Source organism: Sciurus vulgaris (assembly GCF_902686455.1).
Source record: "Sciurus vulgaris genome assembly, chromosome: 14".
NCBI lineage: Eukaryota > Metazoa > Chordata > Mammalia > Rodentia > Sciuridae > Sciurus > Sciurus vulgaris.
Genome location: NC_136475.1, coordinates 50,980,741 through 51,004,441, shown reverse-complemented (window position 1 = coordinate 51,004,441; position 23,701 = coordinate 50,980,741). Strand labels below are relative to the sequence as shown.

The following is a 23,701-nucleotide window of genomic DNA, read 5'->3' as shown; positions in this document are numbered from 1 at the left end:
AGCTCTCTAGGGATCCTTTGAAACCAGTGGAAAAGGCCCCTAGGATGCTGAAAATCGGGGCGGGAGGCACATGATGGGCACGCAAAACCTTTAATTTCCAAAGGAGCCTGCAAAGTCGATGCTTTGGGGAGCTGGGTTATAGCCAACCAGGGTGAAAGACAAGCAAAGGAGAAAGACCAGGACATCTTCACCTTCGGGGGTCAGGGATATGGCTGCCCGGGCGCCACCAGCTCTCTGGCGAGCAGAGGGCGATGAAAGGGCACCATTGCCGAGAAGAGCGGGAGGGGCGTCCAAGAGAGAAGACGCGGGCGCCACCCTCGGAGCCTGTGTGTGTTACCCGGTGCAGAGGAGGTTAAGTTCTGCCTTCAAGTCGTCTCCTAGCTTTCGTGCTCTCACCTCCACTTCGGCTAGCGTCACTTGGAGTTGCCTTACTCCCCTCCCCAGTACACCCCTCGTTTGATTTAAATTTTATCACGCATGTAAGGCAGGGAGAAGCGGCAAGGGACTCAATATGGAAGGGTCAAGGTTTTGAAAGGGTACCCAAGTGTCGGACAGTGGTGCTTTCTTTTTTTGAGACAGCCATCCTTCTGCCGTTTAGCAAAAGAAGGGGGGAACCCTCAAGCCCCACTAACTTTTCTCCTTGGAAATCTCTGAGTGTGCCGGCAATATGCTCACCCGGCTGTAGCAGATCTGGTGGTGGGGTGGCCGGGAACCGCCCTGCCGGCAAGCACTGCAAACTTCCTCTCCTCACAGCTTGCCTGGTGCCTCCTGGTATTCCTTCCTCTCATTGTTCTGCTTTTGTTTATAGGAAGCCAGACACAAACGAAATCACTGTAGGGACCTCAGGGAGCAGATTCCCGCAGGCACAAGCTGTTCTTGTCCCTTCCCACTTCCACCCCACTTCTCAGCCAGTGGATTCTGTTCTTTAATTGCCTCATGCTCCAGCTCTGGGATTCTGGGGCAAAGAGGAGTGGGAGGGGCCGGATGCCCAAGACTTACCTGTGTGTCGCAACCAGTGTGGGTGAAAATGGCCCTCCTCAGAGACCCAGACTCACTGTCATATAGTCCCTAGAGAGGATGCAGTAAGGAAGATCCCACAGTTAGAGAAATCCCAAGGCTTGCTCTCTTCTTTGTTTTAACTCATTACTAATGGAGTATTTATTAAGAACCAGGCTCTTTGGGGAATAGAAGTAGGCTCAAATAGTAAAATGGTGATATCAGAGATGGGTTTCAATGAAGAGTCTGCATCTGCCAGAAAGGTGAGCTTGGCTAATTTGTCAGATACTTGTTTTATTCATCAGTAAAATGCAAATGATAATAAAAATTTCCTAGGTGCTGTGATGATCAGTTGTGATCACAGAGGGAAAGATTTAATGCTGAACTTGACTACAAAATATGGTGGTTATTGTCATCAGGAGAGGACTTATACATGTACTGTCATTAATTTCCAGGTTTGGGTTTCTTAGGCAAAGCTAGGCAGTGGTACTAGTTTGTCTCCCACCAATTTAATCTTCCACGATTTGAACCATGATGTGATTTGGAAAAGTTTTAAATAAGTTAATCAATTGATTAATACTGAATATTTAATACTATGAAGAATCAATATAATAACTCAAGAACTTCTTCAACCTTCTTTTAAGGTTGTGTGGACCTGATTCTGTGTCAGGGTCTAGGTATCAGTGGGGAGGGGGTGGTCTGGGTGGTGGGCTGCCTGGTCTTTACTCCAGGAACCTCATTTAGAAAAACAACCACTAGATCAGTTAAAAGCAGTGGCAACCCAGGTAGGAAGGCTTCCCTGTGGCCTAGATTCATGACCTAGCATTAAAAGACTCCCTAGCCTACCTCTGTCAAGTTCAGAAACAATGGAGGCAGTTACTTCCTGTGGCAGACTATACACCTTGGGTGTCAGCCCTGGGCAACTTCAGGATGTGGCTTGGGGGGTGCCACGGGGTTAAGGCTCTGCTAAGAGATCAATATTTTCCCTTCTCTTCAGTATTTTGGCTCAAAGTTTCCTTAGATACCACAGCAACCCGGAAATATGGTTGACTGAATTAATGATAGGCATATTTATTTATTTTTGGTTTAACCATAAGAAAAGGATTTTATATTTGGGAATCTGATGGATGGGCACTCTTCATTAAGGGCGGTAAAGGTAAGGTCACAAAGGCCACAACACTTTTCTTTGCTGTGCCCTTTCCTGTGAACTGACTTTGACATTGTATCTACATGTTTTTAAGGCTAGTAGGCAGGACTGCAGCTGTATGATTTGGTAAGCATGAGCAAACTGTTAACCTCTCTGAGTCTCAGTTTTCTTATCTGCTCAATATGGGTTTTAATTCCACATTAAGTTTTGTGAGGAGTAAGTGATACACAAATGCAGAAGCTCAGTGAGCTTAGATAGCTTTTTCAAGGTCACACAGATGTAGAATGTTTGAAATAGGCCTATTTTCTTCTCTTTTGCATAGTTGACATTCTTTGATTAGAATGTGTGAGGAGATTAGGGTGCTAGATTCCTGAGACAGTTTCTTTGGACTGTTGAGCATACACCAACCTTCAGGTTACTCTAACCCAGAATCCTGGTAGGGGAATATTCCGGGGAACTGAATATCTGTTGATTTGTTGTCTGAATTTCATTAATTTCCCTACTTGCTCCCTAATACACCAAGCCCTCCCCCTCATCCTGCAGTGAGAAGAACAAATTAGAACAATTCTTTAATCAGAGATGTAGTTCTTCATGGTTTGCAGGCAGAGGATTGAAAGTTTGGGTAGTATTCTATGAGATGGACTTCAAGTTTTAAAAGTTCATTTTAGACACTTGGATAACATCCAGTGGCCTGTGGTGATGTTAAAAGAACACCTAGGGTTTTGAAAAAGAAAGTCCAAGTCTAAATGTGGCAGATTTGAAAAAGCTGACTCACAAGGTTATTATCAAGCTTATTGCTTTGCTGGGCATCAGAGGGTGAGGGAAATCTCCCCAAATTGGAAAGTAAATAATATTCTCAGGAAAATTAATGATAGGAAGAAGGAGCTGTGAAAAAGGATCATAAATAGGCCCATACCTGCTCCCTGTCCACCACCCTGGAATGCTGAAAAGGATCTATTTCAGGTTCTTTGGAGAGGACATTAACTCCGAGAAGCCCCTAATAATTCCAGTTTGCATTCCAGTTCTGGAGAAATCAGAGTAGCTGTGGGATAGTCAAAAGGAAGTGTTTTCAGATGTAAATTCATTCAGATGAAGAAGAACAAGACTTGAACTTCCTATCAAATGCCAGGATTAAACTAAATGGTGAATAACTTTTTGTAGCTTAGAAAGATTAATTTTGTTTAGTATTATTTTCTCTGAATATCCACAGCTTCTGATTTTCTCTAAAGATCAGCATCGAGGGATAATTCATCCTCTTACTATTATAGACTCCAACGTGGCAGGGCTGGCTGAAAACAACTGTAAGAAATCCTTTATCAGTAGCTACAGCTACTTTTTTTTTTCCATTAAAAAGTTTATTTATTTTTATTAACTCATGTTAGTTACACATAATATTAGGGTTGCAGTAGACATTTTTGGTCATAAGCCTAGGGCTTTTAAGGGGTTGATCAGTCCATAAACACATATTAAATGCCTCCTGTATGCAAGGTACCATAATAAATTTGTTGCAAATGCCAAAACAAACTAACAAAACAAAACAAAATAATAATAATAAAAAAAAGACTTCAGACCTCTGTCTTCTAGAAGATACGGTATCCACACAAGAAAGGAGACAAAACTGATGCACTGAATGCTCACATGTGTTAAAGGCATTAATAGCAGGTGGGGAAGTTACATCATTCATTTATTCATAGGTGATATTCCATGTAGGGGGAGACTTCTCAGAGAAATCTCTCATTTGAAATAGGTTCATATAGGCAGGAAGGTGATATTTCTATCTGGAATGCATGACATCATCAGGGTTCAAAGCTAGTTGACAGTGAGCTAAAGGTGGAAAGGCAGAGAAAGCCTTATAGGACTGGCCTAGGGGTTTATTCACTTCCTGGCAAAGGGAAAGTTTGCGGGGTTGGTTAGCAGCAGTGGCAAAGCATTCAGGAAGTGTTTCTGAAGATCAGTTGGTCCAGCCAAGGAGTACTTGAATTGGAGTGGGGGAGGGAAGAAAGGCAGGGAGGCCAGCTGGGAAGCTGTTGGCAAAGATCAGGCCCTAGTCATAAGCGGCCATAAGAAGCAGAAGGAAGAGGTGGGCATTGGAAACAAAGAAATGGAGTTGTTGGTAATGCCAAGAGTTACCACTGGAGTTGAAAACGAAGCTGCATAGGCTTCTTCCTCAAGGCTGAAATTCTCTTTCATCTCAGGCCTTGTTACTGTCAGGAAGTGAAGGACATGGTTGGTGAAAGTTTTAAAGTGTATTTACTAGTCAATATCAGTATCGGAATCAACCTGCGTTTAAAAGAAGTAAGTCCCCTCTCTGAGAATCTCTGGCTCTGGACTGGATGATGAAATCGCAAGACCACAGGATTTCAGGCTTTGTAAAGCAGGGTGAGTCTTAGGTAGCAGCCCCACAGCTTCCTGAACATCATTCTTACCAAACCCTGGTGCTTGCTTTACTATATGTGTGAATGGAGAGGAAGTGAGAATGGCACAATGCATTTTTAAATTCCTTAGTTTGAGGTACCTTCAATGGGGGTACTGCATTTTGGATGCACAGGAGACTAGAATAGATGAGGTCCCTATTCTCATGGCTCTAGCGAGGCTGGAGACTTAATTAGCAGGCACACTCAGACATATGTTGCAGTATTGTAATAAGTACAACAGAGGCAAAGTCTAAGGGGTGACATAGAATATAGAGGTGGACCTTCTTTAGATTTGGGTGGCTCTTCTTCAGAAGGCCTTCTATGGGGGGGGGGGTGATATAAAATAAGTCCCAATAGCTGTGTAGAAGGCTGGGGAAAGAAAGCATTGCAAGTGAAAAAGGAGAAGGCCTTGTCCCCTGAGAACCTAAAAAAGGTCAGGGTTGGTGGTGCTCAGTGTGTGATGCTCACCTTTTGCCCTGCTACCACCCATCCCAGCTACCAACATCTCCTGCCTGGACCAGCCCAGTAGCCTCCTTGCTGGTCTTGTGGCCGTCTTGTCCTGTCTCCCTCCCTGCTCTCCCCTCCCCACTCCAGCTGGTCTCTTTTCCATATTAAACTGTGGTGATTCTTTACAAAATGAATCATATCATGCCACTCTTTTATTCTCAGTTCTTCAACAGCTCAAAGTCTGACCACTACTCAGGCCCTGACACCTCGGACCTTCTTTCTTATCTCTGTGCTTCAGACGCAGTGACTTCCCTGTGACTTGGGCTCTTGCTGTCATGTCCTTTCAGGGCTTTTGTATTTGCCTTCTCTCTTCCTAGGATTATCTTTCACTCATACATTTACTCCTTCATTTCACCCAGGTCTTTGCTTTAAATGTCTCCCTTTCCTGCAGAAAAGTAGTGGTTTTTAATCTGCTTTAGTTTTTACGGCAGCACCTTTCGTGAGCCCTTATGTGCTATGCTTGTGTTTTGTTATTCTTTTCCACCAGAATAAAAGCTGGGGGATGTGAAGGTGTCCACTATGTCTACTGATACACCCCTACCACTTGGACTAGTTTCTAGCACATAATGGATGCTTGTGATACCTTTGTGAATGAACAAATGGATCACCATCTATGCTGGAGAAGTAGAGCAAGTCATAGCATTTGGGGTCTTGTGAGAATCGAAGGATCTTGCACTTTATCCTAAAGGCAATGAGAAGCTATTAAAGGGTTTATAACATGGGAGTAACTAGATGAACTTAAGTTTGGAAGTCAAGTTCCAAAGGCTGGTTTGGAAGTAGAAGATGAGGGAGGAAATGCCAGGGATATCCACAGGTTCTTACAAAGAACATGAGTGGTGATGGGATTTACTGACAGGTGAAATTTGGGAAGGGTGTTTGTATATCAAGATTCCTGGTAGCTCAAGTATCAGATGCCTGGGAGACATTTCAGTTGGGTATGGCAAAAGGGTTGGATGTGCAGGTCTGAAATGCCACTAGGGGGCAATTGTGCCTTTCCCTCCAGGGGGCATTGGGGTTGTTCATTTCATGTCAGGGGCTAAAAATTAAGCAGTGCTTTGCTTGCTCTGTTGAAAGCCCTACTGGCTCAGAGCTTTAAGTGTTTCCTAGGTCACAAGTAGCCAACTTTCTTTCTAGAGGGTGAGGCGGAGGGAACCTTGTTTTTCTATTGATTGATTTCCTGTTAATTAACTGGCTGTTCCCTAAATACTGACTAGATGATCTTGGATGCGTTAAGCTTTGTGAAGTCATTTTCCCATCTGTGGGTACCCTTCAGAACCATAATAATTATTATCTATTATGTGTTTGGGGTGAATATTAGATGAGATAATGCAAGTAAATCATTGTTGGGGGAACATGGCCAATGCCTATTATTCTTAACTTTTATGGATACTTAAAAACCTTCAGTTCTTCCTACCCTCCTACCTCCTCTGGCAAGAATTCAGCATCTATACATTCTGCTGCTCCCAGGATGTCTGGCCTAATGATGTCTCCTATGTGTTCCTCCCTAGAATGGCTCTCTCTCTCTCTCTCTCATTTCAGGATATCAACCAGAAACTCCAGGAGGACAACCAGGAACTGAGGGACCTCTGCTGTTTCCTGGATGATGACCGACAGAAAGGCAAGAGGGTGTCCCGAGAATGGCAGAGACTGGGCCGCTACACCGCAGGGGTGATGCACAAGGAAGTGGCCTTATACCTGCAGAAGCTGAAGGAGCTGGAGGTGAAGCAGGAGGAGGTGGTGAAGGAGAACATGGAGCTCAAGGAACTCTGCGTGCTCCTGGATGAGGAGAAGGGTACGGGCTGCGCGGGCAGCCGCTGCTCCATCGACAGCCAGGCCAGCCTGTGCCAACTCACTGCCTCCACCGCACCCTATGTGCGGGATGTGGGTGATGGCAGCAGCACTTCCAGCACCGGCAGCACCGACAGCCCCGACCATCACAAGCACCACGCAAGCGGTGGCAGCCCTGAGCATCTGCAGAAGCCCCGCGGTGAGGGCAGCCCAGAGCACTCCAAGCACAGAAGTGCCAGCCCTGAACATCTACAGAAACCAAGGGCCTCCGGGACCCCAGATCACCCCAAAGCACTCAAAGGACCCAGCCCTGAGCACCACAAACCCTTGTGCAAGGGTAGCCCGGAACAGCAAAGGCACCCACACCCCGGAAGCAGCCCTGAAATGCTGCCCAAACACGTGCTGAGCGGGAGTCCGGAACATTTCCAGAAGCACAGGCCAGGGGGCAGCCCGGAACATGCCAGGCACAGTGGAGGGAGTCCTGAGCATCTTCAGAAACATGCCCTTGGTGGGAGTCTGGAGCACCTACCCAGAGCCAGGGGCACGAGCCCTGAGCATCTCAAACAGCATTTTGGGGGGAGCCCTGATCACAAACATGGAGGCGGAGGCAGTGGTGGAGGCAGCAGGGAGGGCACCCTCAGACGTCAGGCGCAGGAGGACGCGTCACTCCATCACCGGAATGTCTACAGTGGCATGAACGGTGGGTCAGTACGCGCTGGGGAACTGCTTTGACTGGGGTGACTCAGTAGAGCTATGAATGACCAAGGGCTTTCCAGCCACGCTGCAAAGTGCAGGTGCTGGTAGCGGGTGGGTAGGGGGGAGGAATAGGCCTTGGCTCTGGAATTATGGGTTGTGTTTCTTCCCCTCGATTTGTTTTTGTTTTATACAATTACCAGTCAAATAAGCTTGAAGAAGGTTGGGGTGAGAGATTAGAGGAAGGACAGGAACAATAATTCCTTGAGACCCTGAGTTGCCAGGGTGACATCTAAATATTGGAGATAAAAATAGATTCTTTCATCTTGAACTTGATTGAATTGTATGGTGTTTCCTACTGGGGCTCACTTGTTGAATGATGTCTGAGCAGGTCCTGAATCCAGCTAGTGTCTTATGTTCAGGAAGAAATGAATATTTATTATGAAGAACAACATTGAAAAATAAACATGGTGTCCCTTAATGCAGACGTGATGCTGCTTTCCTTGTCTATAAATATGCCTTTATCTTGAGAATTTTTCCCATTGTGTTGGGGTGGAAGAATGAATCTGTGATTTTTATTTGCATTTAAAATGTATCAAAAGATTCCCTTCCCTACTCACTCAAAACTCATCAACCCTCTAACCAAACCTTCCTAAATATTCTGAATAGTATGCTCTTCTACATTACATAAGACATCTTTCTGGGTCATTTCAATGTACCTCTTTAAAATATATAGATGTGTTTGGACACTCCTTTGATTTCCAAAGCATAACATCCACTGCATTTGCTGAGGCGGCACTAAACTTGAGCTTTTAAACCTTTTGGAAGAAGCTTAATTTTCTGCATCTTGGTTCTGAAACCACTTTGAACTCAAGAGAGAAAGAAATCATTCCTAAAGAAAACAAATCAAAAACCAAAAGAGCAACACACACACACACACACACACACACACACACACATGCACAAATCCACAACCACAATAACCCTCCTCCCCCAAACCTTACAGTTCTTTTGTGTTACATGTGTTTGAGTTGAAGCTTAAAATGATTGCTTTCATAAACTGTGGAACTTTTCATTCAAAATATCTGAGGTTATTTTGGCTCTATTCGGGAGCTGCTCTATTGAGTTTATGTGCAGCCAGCTCTGAGCAGTGGTGGAGGAGGTTGCCGGTTTTAGCAGTGACACAAAGAGGTAAATTTTCAATATTGTACTTGGGGATTTACCTGTTGGATTCCATTTCATCCTAATCCTTTTCTCATAGTGCTGAAAATTGACTCCGGAAGCTTGACTTCTAATGCAGCCAGTGTTCTTTTCAGAGAAAATGGAACTAGAAAGGATAGGAAAGATAGGAAGCTGCTGCTTTCTTGGTTTGTTTGTGTTGGGAGGCTGCAGGGAGAAGCCAGTTCACCTGCTTCCTGGAGGCCTCCTGACTGGCTGGTGTCTGGACCAAGTTGACTGAATCTACACTCCTCGCTGTTGCCAAGAGCTGCAGCAGCTGTGCCCTGATGGCCGTGGGCGGCCTTGGCTGCGCAGGTCTCCACAAGAGATGAAAGTCATTTAAAAAGATATTTTGGTTGTGTTATTATCATGAGATGGGTCATTGGCCATGACACTTGTCTTCAGGGGCTGTAATGGGTCAGTGGGGAGATAGTTAATGACATTTCCATTTTGTGATTACTTTTTAATGAGCTTGAAAAGTAACTATGTGCACTATTTTAAAGAAACTGTTTCTTAAACTAAAAAAACAAAATAGCTAGGGGCAGGTGGTTCACTTAATAATTCATCCATTTATAAAAGGACTCTTTAAATAAAGAACCCTAGTATATTTTTATTATTCTTAAATTTTATTATTTTCGACTGACAAATTATAATTGTATATATTTATTGGGTACAATGGAGTGTTTTGATCTATGTGTAAAATGTGAAATGATTAATTCAAGCCAATTAACATATTCATTATCTTAATTATATTTTTTATGGCGTGACATTTGGAATTTACTCTCTTATTTTGAGATGTACATTGTTGTTGACTATGGTCATCAAGGTCTCAAAGCCTACTCCCAGATCTGAAACTTTGTGCCCTTGAATGAACAATTACACATTTCCTCCTTTTCCACTATCCTAACCTCTGATGACCATTATTCTGTACATTTCTGTGGCTTCCACTTGAGCTGATCTTGTGGATTAAGTGAGATCATGTTTCTTTTGCCTTTTTGTATCTGACTTATTTCTCTTAACATAATGTCCTTTATTTTTATCATGTTGTTGCAAATGAAGGGTTCCTTCTTTTTTATGGCTGACTAGTATTCTATCTTGTATATATCCCACATTTTCTTTATCCACTTAGATCAAATCCAAATCCCTGCTATTGTGACTACATGATGAAGTAAATGTGGTAGTGCAGATATCCCTTCTACATATTCATTTCAGTTACTTTGGAAGTATATCCAGAAGTGGGATTATTGGGTCATATATTCATTTTATATTTAGTTTCTTGAGGAACCTCCAAACCGTTTTCCCTAATAGCTATACTAATTTATTTTCCCACCAACATTGTATGAGTTCCTTGCAACCTGTTGATAAAAGTCATCCTAACGGGTGTGAGGTGACATCCATTAGAGTTTCAATTTGTACTTCTCTAATGATTAATGATGCTGAACATTTGTTCATGTACCTGTATTCCATTTATAGACCTTTTGAGAAATGTCTGTTCAATCTTTTACCCATTTTTAAATTTGGGCTGTTTTCTTGCTGTTGAGTTGTTTGACTACTTCATCTGCTTTGCACAATAACTTTTTATCAGGGGTATGGCTTGCAAATATATTCTCCCATTCCGTGTGTTGTCTCTATGTTCTCAATTATTTCCTTTGCTGTGCAGAGGCTTTCTAGTTTGATATAATCCCAGTTTTCTAGGTTTACTTTTGTTGCCTGTGCTTTTAGGGTTAGATCCAAAGAATCATTGCCCAGGCCAGTGTTACAGAACTTGTTCCCTATTTTTCTTCTAGAAATTTAACAGTTTCAGGTCTTCTATTTAAATCATTAATTTTGAAGATTTTATGATGATTTTTGTATTTGGTATGAGGGTTCACTTTCATTTTTCTGCATGTGGATATCTAGTTTCCCCAATGCCATTTATTAAAAAGACTGTCTTGTCCCCAAGATAACTTCTTGGAATCTTTTGTCAAAAATTATTTGGCCCTAAATGTTTGATTCTGTTTCCAGATTTTCTATCCATTCCATTCACCCATCTGTCCATTATTTTTACACTGGTACCATGCTGTTTGATTATAACTGCTTTATAATAATGTTTTGAAATTGAGAAGTGTGATATCTTCAGCTCTGTTCTTTTTGTTCCAGATTATTTTGGCTACTCAGGGTCTTCTGTGGTTCCTTATGGACTTAAGGATATATAGCTATATTTTACCATTTCTGTGAAAAATGACATTGGGATTTTAATAAAGAATACATTAAATCTTTAGGTTGCTTTGGGTGGATATGAAAATTTTACAAGATTAATTCTTCAATCCATGAATACAGGAAATTTTTCAGTTTATTTGCATTTACTTTCTTTCATCAGTGTTTTATAATTTTCAGGATATAGGTCTTTTACCTCCTTGATTAAACTTATACCTGCTTAAATTTTCTATATTTGTTATCATAAGTGGGATTGTTAATTTCCTTGTTGGTTAGTTTGTTATTTATAGAAGTGCTGCTGATTTTTGTATGTCGATTTTGTGTCCTGCAATTTTACTGAATTTGCTTATCAGGTCTAGCAGGTGTTTTGGTGGGTACTCAGGTTTCCTATAAAATGATGCCATCAGCAAATAGAGACAATTCACTTCTTCCTTTCCTATTAGGATGGTTTTTATTTCTGTTGCCTAATTGCTCTGGCAGGCACTTCCAATACCTTGTTGAAAAGAAGTGGTGAGAGTGGGCATCTTAAAGGAAAAGCTTTCAAGTTTTCCCTGTTGAGAATGGGGTTTATCATATTGGCCTTTATTGTATTGAGGTACATTCCTTCTATAATCTGAATGGTTTTCTCATGAAAGGATCTTGAATTTTGTCAAATGTTTTTAAGATTTCTGTTGGGAGTATTCCTTGAGTTTAATTGATGCATGATTAAACTTAAAAGAAAGATTTTTAAACAGTGCCTTACACAAAGCAAGGTATATTTGTAGAGAAAGATGATATTATATAATGACTTATTTTTGCCTGCATTCAGGTAAACTTGGTGGGTCAGGTTTTATAAAATTTAACAACTTAATTTAGTTACAACTTTGATGTAACAGCTACATTATTGAATGACACTGTAGTTTAATTCTTGTGTCTACTTCAAGTTTTCTCATTCTTAAATTTTCTCATCTTGTGTCTATTTCAAGGTTTCCCATTCTTGTGACTACTTCAAGTTTTCTTATTCAGATCTTCTACTGACAGTTGATATCCTCACCAGAGTATATTTATAGTACATTTGGATTGCATTTTCATTTCAGTAATTAATTGGAAAATGAAGTGGCACAATGAGATGTTTATGGATCATCAGCCTATAAACTTGTGCATTGGTAGCCTGTATGTATCCTGCCGTTACAAATTAATTTTTGATATGGATGGTAAGACATGCTTTTTCATATTTTAAAATTGCCACACAGTTTGTTTGAATCACTGGTGTACGGACAGATAAGAACCAGTAGCGAGGTTAATCCCAAATTGCAGATTTGCTGAGTCATTTCCAGAGCTATTTGTTTAGGGTTGGTATGAACTATGAGTGTTTTGGTTCAGCACTTGCATGTTTTTGTAGGAACAAATAAATAAATTAATAAATAAAATAAAATGCAGATGAAAGAAAGTGGGAAGAGTGCCTAAATTATGGCAGACCAAGACAGAGATGAAATATGTACCTGCAGGATATTGTCCTACCTGTAAAGATATGCATTCCCTCCAAACACACATGCTTGTGCACAAATGTCAGTGAAAAAGGACTGCTGTTGTAGTCCACTGTGCTTTGGCCATCTTTAAATCTTGTCCTTCACTTAGAAACTCAGTGGTTGAAGTAGTTGAACATGGTGTCCAAGAATCTTCTTTGATTAAAACCAGTGGCTTAATTTCCAACTAGAATGTGAAGATGAATCTCTGTTACTTTGTTAATTAGTAGCTGATTTAAAAAAAACAACACAAGCAACACATACAACCAGAAAAAACACACAGAAAAACTCCTAAGGTTAAAACAAACAAACAAACAAACAAACAAACAAACAAAAAACCTCACAAATGCATTTTCTTCTTTGAAAGTTATTATTCAAGGGTTTTTTTTCAGTTTATAGAGCATTCCATTCAACACTTATCACATCTAGACATTAAAGCCCATTCATTAATTGCTCATTGTATTCCAGGTTAGCAGAGTAAGTAATTGAATATCCACTTCTAGCTATAAAAGCACACAACTGGTCTCAACTATTGAGAATGGGGATCTCACTTACCTACTCCATTGAAATTCAAAGTGGAGTTGAACTTCTTAGGAGGTAAAAGGAGTTCCCTTCCAAAGGAGTTTTGCTGTCAGATAATCAGCTGCCAGATATTTGCTTTTAAAAGGTACCTATTTTAGCTCAGGTCATGGGCGTTTTGGATGATTCAGACTCTAGCAATATTTGTTTGTTCTGTTTGTTGCTGACCTTCTAGATATTAAGGTTCTGATGATCAGAGGACCTTACCTGCAGCTGGCCCATTGGGCACTATCAATCCAGATGAAAAAGTAGTAACATTATTTCAATTAAATATTTTTTTTTACTTTTATTTTTTTATTTTTGATGGATGTTTATATACCATATGCTTGGCAAATGCTCTACAACTGAGCTACAACTCCAACCCCTTGTTTGATTAGAATTCTCGGGGCACATATTGCTGGTTATCAGCAAATGAGAAAGAATGAATAAAAGAAACATTACTCTGTATTGTGTTGTTTATTTTTTCTTCTGAAAATAAGATAATTGCTTGATCATCTTGCTGGTCTGTCTGCTTCCCCTTGCTTTCTTCGAACACATCCCAGTGGATAGTAATATCATCCTCTCCTTCAATATCACCCTAGTCAGGGGGAGCACACATGAGGAAATTATTAATTTGTGTTAGACAAGGTCTGCTTAGAACTCATTTGACTTTGCTGTTTGGAATGCCAGGGTTCTAAGTCCTCCTGAAAACTTCTTATTCTTTCTTTCCTTGCTTTGTGAGTGTCTCTAGAGATGAAGAGAGTCTGCTATTTCTTCTAACAGCTATTCCTCTATTTCAGAGCTTTTCAACAGTGGCACTCTTGACTTTTAGACCAGATAATTCTGTGTGTGAGGTGCTATCTTATGCATTTTAGGAAATTTAGAAGCATCCCAGGGTTCTACCTATGAACAAGTCAAAAATGTCCCCAGATACTGGCAAATGTTCCAGTACAATAGGGTGTAGGCAAAATTCTTCTAGTTAAAAAAAAAAAAAAAAAAATCACAGCTTCATAGCAGTGGTTTGCAATCTGGCTGCAGATTAACATTACCATGGTGGCTATAAAAAAAAATAGCAGTGGTTGAGCCTCACGCTCTGAAGATGTAAATTGAATTGATTTGGTACCAGGTCTGGGCACTTTTCAAAGAGCTCTTCTCAGGTGACTTGAATGAGTAGACCAGGTGCAAAACAGTCTCTGTATAAGCGACTGTTGCTAAGAAGTGTTGGTGTGAGTGAAACTCTCAAGCTTCTAGAAGTAGAATGTTGACATCTCCCTTTCCTTTGCTGGGTTCCAGGACTGAGAAGACCTGACTGACTGACTCTAGCTGGTACTGTCAATCTTCGCCCTGCCAACTCTAGGCTAAGGCTACCTGAAAATGCACTACAGTATGGGTTGCAGGTGGGGTTGTTCTGTTAATTTTGGGAAAACTGACGCATGCAGTTCAAGTCTGCTTTAGTTGTTGAAAACTTCATGTCCAGATGGAAAAGATGGGTTTCTAACCTATTTGCAATGGATGTTGGTGGTGAATATAGATCAGGCAAACCCTGCAGTGCTAAAGAGATTTCCCACAAGGGAATGCTGCATTGCAAATCTCCTGCTTCAGAAGTTTTAATCTGAATTTTAATACTGCTCCTTATTTTCTGTTCAGGCTATTAATGAGTAACTAAAACAGTGATAACACAAAGTGGCCTTGTCTGTGAGACGTAAGATAACCTGTGTGTGGAGGAACTCCTTGGAATTTCTCTATAGGGAGGCTGTCTGTGAATTAATAGTGGTGCACTAGCGCATGAATAATTGCTCAGACATCTTATATTTTGCTTAGAAAAAATCAGAACTTCACTTATGAATGCATTTGGACAATAGAAGTAGAACATATCTTGGGAGAGAAATTTCAACAATTAACAGTTAAGGACTACCAGAACAAATATTAATTGAGGTTCTTCGAGTATATTTTATATTGTACAAACTGACATGTAGATGGTTAAAAAAATAAATAGTAGTTTCTGTTCTTTAAGCTTGAATACAGCAACTTGGGAACCTTATAGACACTTTGATAGACCATCAATTGAAGTTTTGAAAAATAGAATTGATTTATGGTACCATACTTGTATGTGCAAAGCATATTGCACTGATCAGAAGAATACATTTTGATTTAGTCAGATAGAAAGCTTAATATAGGAAGTGCAGTTTAAGAAAATCACAAAATATCTAAGAGGTACTAATTATTGGAAAACCTAGGAAATAGAAAGATATTATCTAGTACAATTTAAGATTTTCAACTCTACTGGCAATAATAGCACAGAGCTATAAATGTTTTTTAAATCTGGGAGGGGGCATTTAAATCTTTTCCCTAAGGAGGGTTTCTTCAGTGTTATATATATGTTCATATATTTATATACATTTCAATAACTCTAATATTGTATTTGAATAATGCCAGACATTCTCTTGATTCTGTTTATTCTAACAAATGTTCAAATGCATCTGGCAGCCAGTCACATAAGCTAGTTGTTGTCATGAATTAAATCAAGAATCTCTTTCAACTGATTATGATCCTGTCCAATAGGCTCAATTGAAATCAATTCAATGTTCTGGCTCATTACAACTTTTCAGAAAACATAATAGAAAACAATAACATCATTGAATTAGTGATGCATCTATCATTTCATTTTAACAGAAATAATTTAGAACAAAGGATGGGAAGGTAAAAACCTTTGAGTTATTCCATTTATCAGGTAACAACTTTTTACAAGTGCCAAATGAATACAGATATGTGAATGCATATTCATAAATACATGAAAAAATGCAATACAAATACAAAATATGTAGGACTATCGATGTACGCATAGTAAGGATAGACTATTCTGGAGGCATTTTGTTGGGATCTTGGTCAAGTTTCACAGGTCAGTAATAAAAGTGTTAAGCCAATTTTTGCCAAAACAAATACACAATAATGTTTTACTGTGTAACATCACTGGACCAGTGTATGCCTGATGGGAATTTTCCAGACTACAAGTTTATAACCTTAGGCTCTAGAACTTCTCAAATTTTAGCCACTTACATGTGATGTAAGTGGTAAAACAGTGTCTACATTAAATGACTGTGATGGATATTCTTATCCAAATATCTCCTTAAAAAGCAGACCCACCATGCTGTCAGCCATGCCCCTTTATGTCCTCAGCAGGCCTAACTGATTTTCTTATTATGTCTAAGTTTTGTTCTTCTGTTTCTAATGAAGCTTCATAGCTTCGGAAAATAGATAACTGCACCACTTAGACCTGTATCTGAAGAAAGCATAAATGACCTTGAGGTGCCCTTCTGTGTGTAAAGTGCATAGTTTTAGTACATGGTTCATGTGTCATAGTTACATGGTTCATGTAACTATGTTGGCTTTTCAAGGTTTATCCTTATTTTCAAGTCTTAACCATACTTCAAATAATTGAGGTATTTCTGTAATAAGAAATGAAATGTTCATTTCTGGGGTACTTTGTCATAATTGAGTTGTCCCTACTAGCACTTTAATGCATATTATTTATGGTGAGCATTATCCATATTTGAAAAAGTATTTATTTTGAATTTGATTCTGAGAAAACTATTAAGAATAGTTTCTGAAATGGGCTGACTTTTCAAGAGAGCTAGGAAATTTGAGACTCAATATCAAGAGTAGACCATGGGATACTTGAGAATACAGACATGAAATCTCAACTCTAATTTATAAGAGTCTCTAATCTGCAAAAGAGTGAGGTTCAAGTTACTACTGTGCCTGACATAAATTGCTTTCTCTTTAGAGTGCCATTCAAGTGTTTCCAATAGAAAGAACTGCAGCTCTTTCTCAGGCAGAGGATTCTTCAGCAGCAGAGAGGCAGAAGAGGTGTTCAGAACAAGGGAGATGGCAGAGGGAGTAGCAGTTTGCATTGATAGACTTACAAAGGCAATACTGGTTTGTCCTCCCTAAGAAAAAGGCAATAACTGGTTGTTCAGATGTGGCTGTTCATTTACAGCACTCACATAATGAAGAGTTATGTGTACCATAAGAGCTTCTGTTACTCAAATCATTATCGAACAGTACAGGAAATCCTGGGATTTTTGTTCTAGCTAGGCTTCAGTTGAAGCTCAGCACACATTCAATTGCTGAGTAAATAAAACTTTAGGAATTTCTATTTTAGTTTTTATTTTCTTTAGAACCTTAGTTACTTAAGTATTCTGGAGACTTTCTGGGCAGATGAAAAGGTTGCATTTGGTAATTGCTCAGAGTGTTTTGGCTATTTGTGCTCTCAGGCTACACACACAGTATTTAATGTTGTATGTGTATTTCATAGAACATTAAATGTATTGAATTTAATGGTATTGAATGACCCCTCCCCGCTTCTTCCACCTTCATTGTCAGCTAAAGAAAAGTGAATCCTTACATCTTAAAATTGGGCAAATAAAATATGTCTAACACTGATTTTTGTCTGCTGGCATGATTTGTGGAATAGAATGTCTTAGTTACGTTCTTATGACCAGGCTTTGGAAGGTGGTCTTTGATGCTTTGAATTGTCTTTTCTAGTCAAATTGATTCATCATTGCTTTAGACACAGAATTTTGCTTCTGGTCTTGATTATAAAGGAAACTAAAAGGTATTCTTATATCTTTCCAATTGTTGAGACTTTTGGCTTTTTAGGTAGATCTCTGATCTAGAGTATGTATCTACAGCTTTCTAAGTGTCTATAATTGCTAGTTAAGATTTTTGAAAAAGCATGAACTGCCTATGGGTACAGGGTGTTTGGAAAAACCTAATTGTGTGTGTGTAGTTATGCACCAATGTTTTAGTCAACAATGGACAATATGTTAGACAGCAGTCCTTGAAGATTATGATGGAGCAGTAAAATTCCTTTTGCCTGATATCTTTATTGTACTTTTCTATGTTTAGATGATCAGTCACTTAAACCATTATTACAGTTGCCTACAGAATTCAGTATAGTAATGTGCTATACAGGATTGTAGCATAGCAGCAATAGGCTACACCATATAGCGTAGGTATGTCATAGACTTTACCATTAAGATTTGTGAAAGTAATCTCTGATGTTTGCACACATGACAATCTCCTACCAAGTCTTAGAATGTATCCCTATCATTAATTGTTGCATGATTATATATACTTATGTGTGTGTAGTTTTATTTTGCAGTCAATTGAGACTAGATATCAATTTCAATGCTAAAGAGCAGAAAAAATTAGCTGGACACTGTGGTGCATGACTGTAATCCCAGTTGCTCGAGAGGCTGAGATAGGAGGATTGCAAGTTCAAGGCCAGCCTCAGCAACTTAGTGAAGCCCTAAGCAATGAGACCCTGTCTCAAAATAAAAAATAAAATGTCTGGGAATGTAGCTCAGTGGTAAATTGCCCCTGTATCATAAAATAAAACAGGACCATATAGTTGTAATGAGTTCAAAACTACACAGAATCATAGAACTTGGAGCTCTAAATACTCAACATTAGAGACATGAAGTACTTAACCCTTCCATATGCTGAAAGAGAAATTTGACTTCCAAAGAAGTTTAGCAAATTGCCTAAATCCAGTTGCCAGTTAGTAGAGGACCCGAAGAAATCAAGCTAACTCCCCAGGCACAGAATTAGTTATATAAAGGGGACATATAGTCTTCAGCCTTTGAGGCACTGTGGTAGGGGAATATTAATGGAGCTGTCACTAGGCTCTGACTTGGAGAAGTACCAAACAAGACCTGGTGACCTAGTAGGTGAGTTCAGTCTATTTCCTGGGCAACTCTGGCCCATCCCAATAGGGCACAGTCAACGGATGGATGGACAGCTGCCAAAATGTATTCCTAATGGAAGGGACACTTTCACTCCTGGGCCAGGAATCTAACATTCTTATGAGTCACGTGGTCTCTTCCACCCCAAGGCCATGCTCCTTCCAGATAAGCATTCCTGGGAAAAAAGGCTGACCTTAGTCCAGTCCTCACACTCCACCTTGGGTTAACAGCCCAACATGCTGCGTGTCAGGAGAAGTGCCGGCTTCTGGATGGCAAGAAACAGAAGGGAGAGAGACTAAGGAGCAAAGGGATCAGCCAGATGGCAACACCAACTGCTCTCAAGGAGTTTTGTTTTTTTAATAACTCAGCTTACTGCAAACAAAACTAATTAAGTCAGTTATTCTGATTTATGCTACTATAGGCAGAAGTAAACTACACTTGTGTTTCACTTTTGATGGCATTTAAAAGGTCAGAATATCTGAGTTGCAGGTTTTTGTTCACAGCAACCTGGTGTGTTGAGCCACTCTTGAGAATTCAAATTAACCCTGTTCATTAATTCAGAATCTCTCCCATTTCCCTAGATAGCAAATGCCAACTCACCCTTCCACCCAAACAGAATAAAACCCTGAAAGGTAAGTCATTAGATCCGTAGATGATGGATTAGATGTGATTTAACAGGAAAGTGAGGGAAGAGTCAACTTACAAAAAGGAATGAAAATAGTAGACAAAGGCAATTGAGAGACATCGGTCTGTGAGGGGGAATACTGTAAAGAATTTAAAAATATTTGGCTGTGCATGCTGTTAATGGTCTTATTTTGGTTGGCAAGGCAGGCCTATTGGTTGTTACAAAAGCTGATCAGAATTGCTGTTTTTATAGAGTCATGGGGGAAACTGGTTGAATTGAGTTGCTCGTTTTACGTATGAGGACTCTTATGAAGAGTATATTTATAATTACGATAAATTTGAGGTCTAGGAATAAATGTTAGCCAGGTGGTTTGCCATGAATAGCTTCCCTAGTATAGTGACTTTCATGTGAAACCTTTTAGAATCAAGCTTTCAAAATATGTGGAAGAACAGGCTTAGAAATAGCTAATTTCTACAGTATCTCTTTAGCACATAAATGGAGATCAGTTCTTAAATCCTTCTATCCTAAAACTGTATGCCTTATAGTTTCATCCTTAATGTTTTTTGTTTTTATCTGTTGCAGTCTCAAAATTGCCCACTTTAGGAAATCTTGCATATAAATCTACTTTTGATGGAAATATTGTTTTGCAAGAGTCTATGTAACATACATACACCAGGCACTCATTTAAAAACAGAGCTAGGCTGGTACAATTATACCTATTCACAAAGTATAACTAGTTTTTGTATTTGTGTATATCTGTGGAATTTCACCCATAATTCAAAATGATATGTAGATACCCATCCTAATTGGCATATGACATCTAAGTTTTGTTTAGAGATTTAAAGCAAAGGAAAAAAATTATAAACCTCAGCTAAATTCTATTTTGTGAATAAAAATGACATCTAGGTTTTGCTTTAAAACACTTTAATAAATTTAAATTTATCATAGTTAAAAAATGTATTACCTTCCCAGAGGGTGTGCTGGCACACTTAACCCAGCTGGAGGTGTAGATATGGAATTGGTTTTGCCACTTTCTTGTTGTGTGACCTTTAGTATGCCATCATATTCTGTGGGCAAAATAACTTATCTGCTAAGTAAAGGGCTGGGAATAAAGATATAAATCAGTAGTCTTAGAATTTGGATTTTGGATAAATAAAACCTGAGAATCAAGCTGGAATTGTCAACTTATGACTTTGTCAGGTGTGGTCAGTAAAATAATCATCTACTAATGCCATCATTTCATGAAAGAAGGCCCTTTGAACATTTAAGAACAAAAAAGTACATACACTTACTAAAGGGCAGTCTGTCCAAAGAAACAGCCGATAATGTTGTGCTGATATAGAACTATTTTTATTTTGAATAGTAACAAATAGTCCAGGTTTTCAGCAATGCAACACAAAGTGCATTTCTAGTGTAGAATTAGCTTCGGAGCTTTTATTAAAATCCCTTCTGTCATAAAACATCTAGTTTCACACAAGTTTGTGTTGGTAAATTTAGATATCTCATTTTGGGTAAAGAAGTCAGGAACGACCACCCAGGTACCTCTTCCAGCTACTTGCCCCTCCCCCTTACCATGACAGGAAAAAGGGATATTCATCAACTGGGGTCTGATCAGCTTGGACTAGGACCTCTTCTCCCTGCCTGTTAACCCACCTGACTTTAGAGATTGTGCAGGTTGGGTTGGTCTAATATGGAGCAATAAGGATATTTTCTAAAAGAAATTCTGTGCATAGGTGGGAAATTCACTGTGCCTGGCATGTCCTAAAACCCTTGCTCTAAATTTTCTCCGTACCTCTGTGCCTGGTAGGGAACTTGTCAGGGTGGCAGCAATTCACCTAGCAGTGTCAGTGTTTTAATCAGCTTTTTTGATGCTGTGACTTAAAGACCTAACAGGAACAATCTTAGAGGAGAAAGCATGGTTTCAGAGGTCTCAATCCATAGACAGCTCCATTCCTTGGGACTTGAGGTGAGGCCAGACATCATGATAGGGAAGTAACTCATATGATGATCAGAAAGCAAAGGGAGATACTCCATTCACCAGATACAAAATATGTATCTGGGCAGCATGCCCCAGTGACCTACCTCCTCCAGTCATACCTTACCTGCCTTCAGTTACCACTCAGTTAATCCCATCAGGTGTTTATTTCACTGATTGGGTTATGAGAGTCTTAACCCCATCATTTCACTTCTAAATCTTCTTATATTGTCTCACACTTGTGCTTTTGGGGGACACATCACTTCCAAACCATAACAGTCTAGACCCTGTTCCCTTTGAAGCCTCACTGTGATGAATCTCAATACTATGGGTGAACAAAGAACTACAGAAGCTATAATGGAGATGACTTGGGATTTGTATGGTTCTGGTCTGTTGACACTAGGTTTCTTCTGCTTGGTCAAGTCTCAGATGCAGACATAAATATACTGGCCATTGTGAAACCTGCATTCTCAATGGACTTCACGTATGTTTTCTGTGTTCCTTCCTGGGAAAGTGCTCTGAAAGATCAGAGTGAAGGACTTTGCTTTCTGTTCCACCGCAAACTGGATTTTCTCAAATCTTTTTGTCTGCACTGAGGAAAGAACATGTCTTACCAATTAAATATTTGAAGAGACTAAGACCAGTGACCAAGTGGTGTCTCCAGGTTTTAACTTTTTTTGTTTTTGATTTTTTTGCTTTTGTTATGTCCCATTTAAGCAGACATCTTACTCTGACTCTGTTTTCTGTTGTCATAACAAAACACCTAAAACTGGGTAAGTTTTAAGAAGAGAGGCTTACTTTGGCTTGTGGTTTCGCAAGGCTAAGAACGTGGCATCTGCTTGGTTTCTGGTGAGGGCCATGTGCTGTTCCAACTGTGACAGAAAGTGGAAGTGCAAGAGATCCAGAGAACATGCCAGGCTTGCTATAATCTATTCTCTCAGTAACTAATCCACACCTGGAAGAACTAATCCAGTCTTGCAAAAAAGACATTCACTGCTCTTAAAGACCTTGCCACCTCTCATCACCATCATAGTACGTTATAAGCCACAATGTGAGTTTAGGTAGGGAAAAAATGCATTCAAACCATAGCACCACATTGTAAGGATCTTTTCCTCTCATCTCTGGCATCTTTAGTATTTTAATCTTATCAAAGATTAAAAGCTTGCACTTGAACTAGTTTGGAGGAAGGTCCTCCAATGGAATTGGGAGGATAATAATAACTGAAGGGAAGGGTAAAATCTATAGCAATTTCATTATAAATCATTGCCTTGACTAATCAGGCAACCATGCGTTCTAAATAATGTCAGGGATAATAGAGATTTATTACAACAAATTAAAGTCTAATCAGAGTGTGTCCTGAGATAAACAACATGGTGAGACAAACATAAATGAAAATAAGGGGAAGCAGGCACTGATCAAAGTGGGTTGTAGTAGGAAATCAGTCTGCTTGTATTTTACTTTATGTAAATTTTTTCATGGTTCCATATGTAACTGAGAGATTGAAAATAAACACTCATTTAAGAAATATTTATTGTTGTGACACACATGAATGCAGCATGGTGATACTTTGTGAGGTGGGGCAGAAAAGTGAAACGTGAGCCATGGGTCCTTCATACCAGGAGTTCATGGTCTGAGAAGTCCATGGGCAGAGGTGAGTGACAATAGGATGTATAATTATGTAGCAAATGGATGAGATCAGTGGTTGGTGCTTTAGGCCTTCATGGGCCTGGGAGATGGCTCCCAGGCCACCAAGTCAAAAGATGGTCTCTCAGAAGAGGTGTGTTGGGAGGTTGATTCCTGAGCATTGATTGGATTTGGATAGTCTGGTAGAAGGGTGAAGGTGTCTGAAAGGGAAAACATGTAGGCAAAAATGAACAAACTGTTTAAGGAACAGTGAAGAGCTTAGCAGGTTTGTGCTAAGGTCTTTGTCAAGGTTGGAGCAGATAATTCTGGACAGTGGCTTGAGGCCAGGTTACCTATGGTATAAAATGCCATTCATGGGTGTTTCCTAATAATGCTGTTAGTTTATCATACAGGGAGTAATGTAAAATGTTCTTTATTCTTTAGAGTTTGTGATTGAACTAAGTGGTCCAGGAAAGTTAGTTCCTTAGCATTAAAAAAAAAAATCTCTTGTCAAGATTTTATAACCCAGTTTAATTCTAATAGTTTGACTTTTATTTTCTCACGCGGTCCTGAACTGAGGTTTTATAATGATTAGTACTTGAGGGCTTTATATATTCAGATTTATGCCATCATTTATTCCTCTTCCATTTATTATTTTATTTTTTTTAAGGAATAGTTATGCTGAATTACTGTTTTCCTTTACTTGGGC

At 39.6% G+C, this 23,701-nt stretch overlaps 1 protein-coding gene across 6 annotated transcripts in view; it reads left to right on the top strand.

The window, feature by feature from the left end:
* CCDC85A (coiled-coil domain containing 85A) overlaps positions 1-23,701 on the top strand; it is a 206,521-nt gene that overhangs the window by 2,153 nt on the left and 180,667 nt on the right. For all 6 annotated transcript variants that reach the window (XM_079110220.1, XM_079110221.1, XM_079110222.1 and 3 more), the window contains exon 2: positions 6,604-7,552. In XM_079110220.1, coding sequence (XP_078966346.1) covers positions 6,604-7,552 — 949 coding nt within the window. The remainder of the gene's footprint in view (positions 1-6,603; positions 7,553-23,701) is intronic.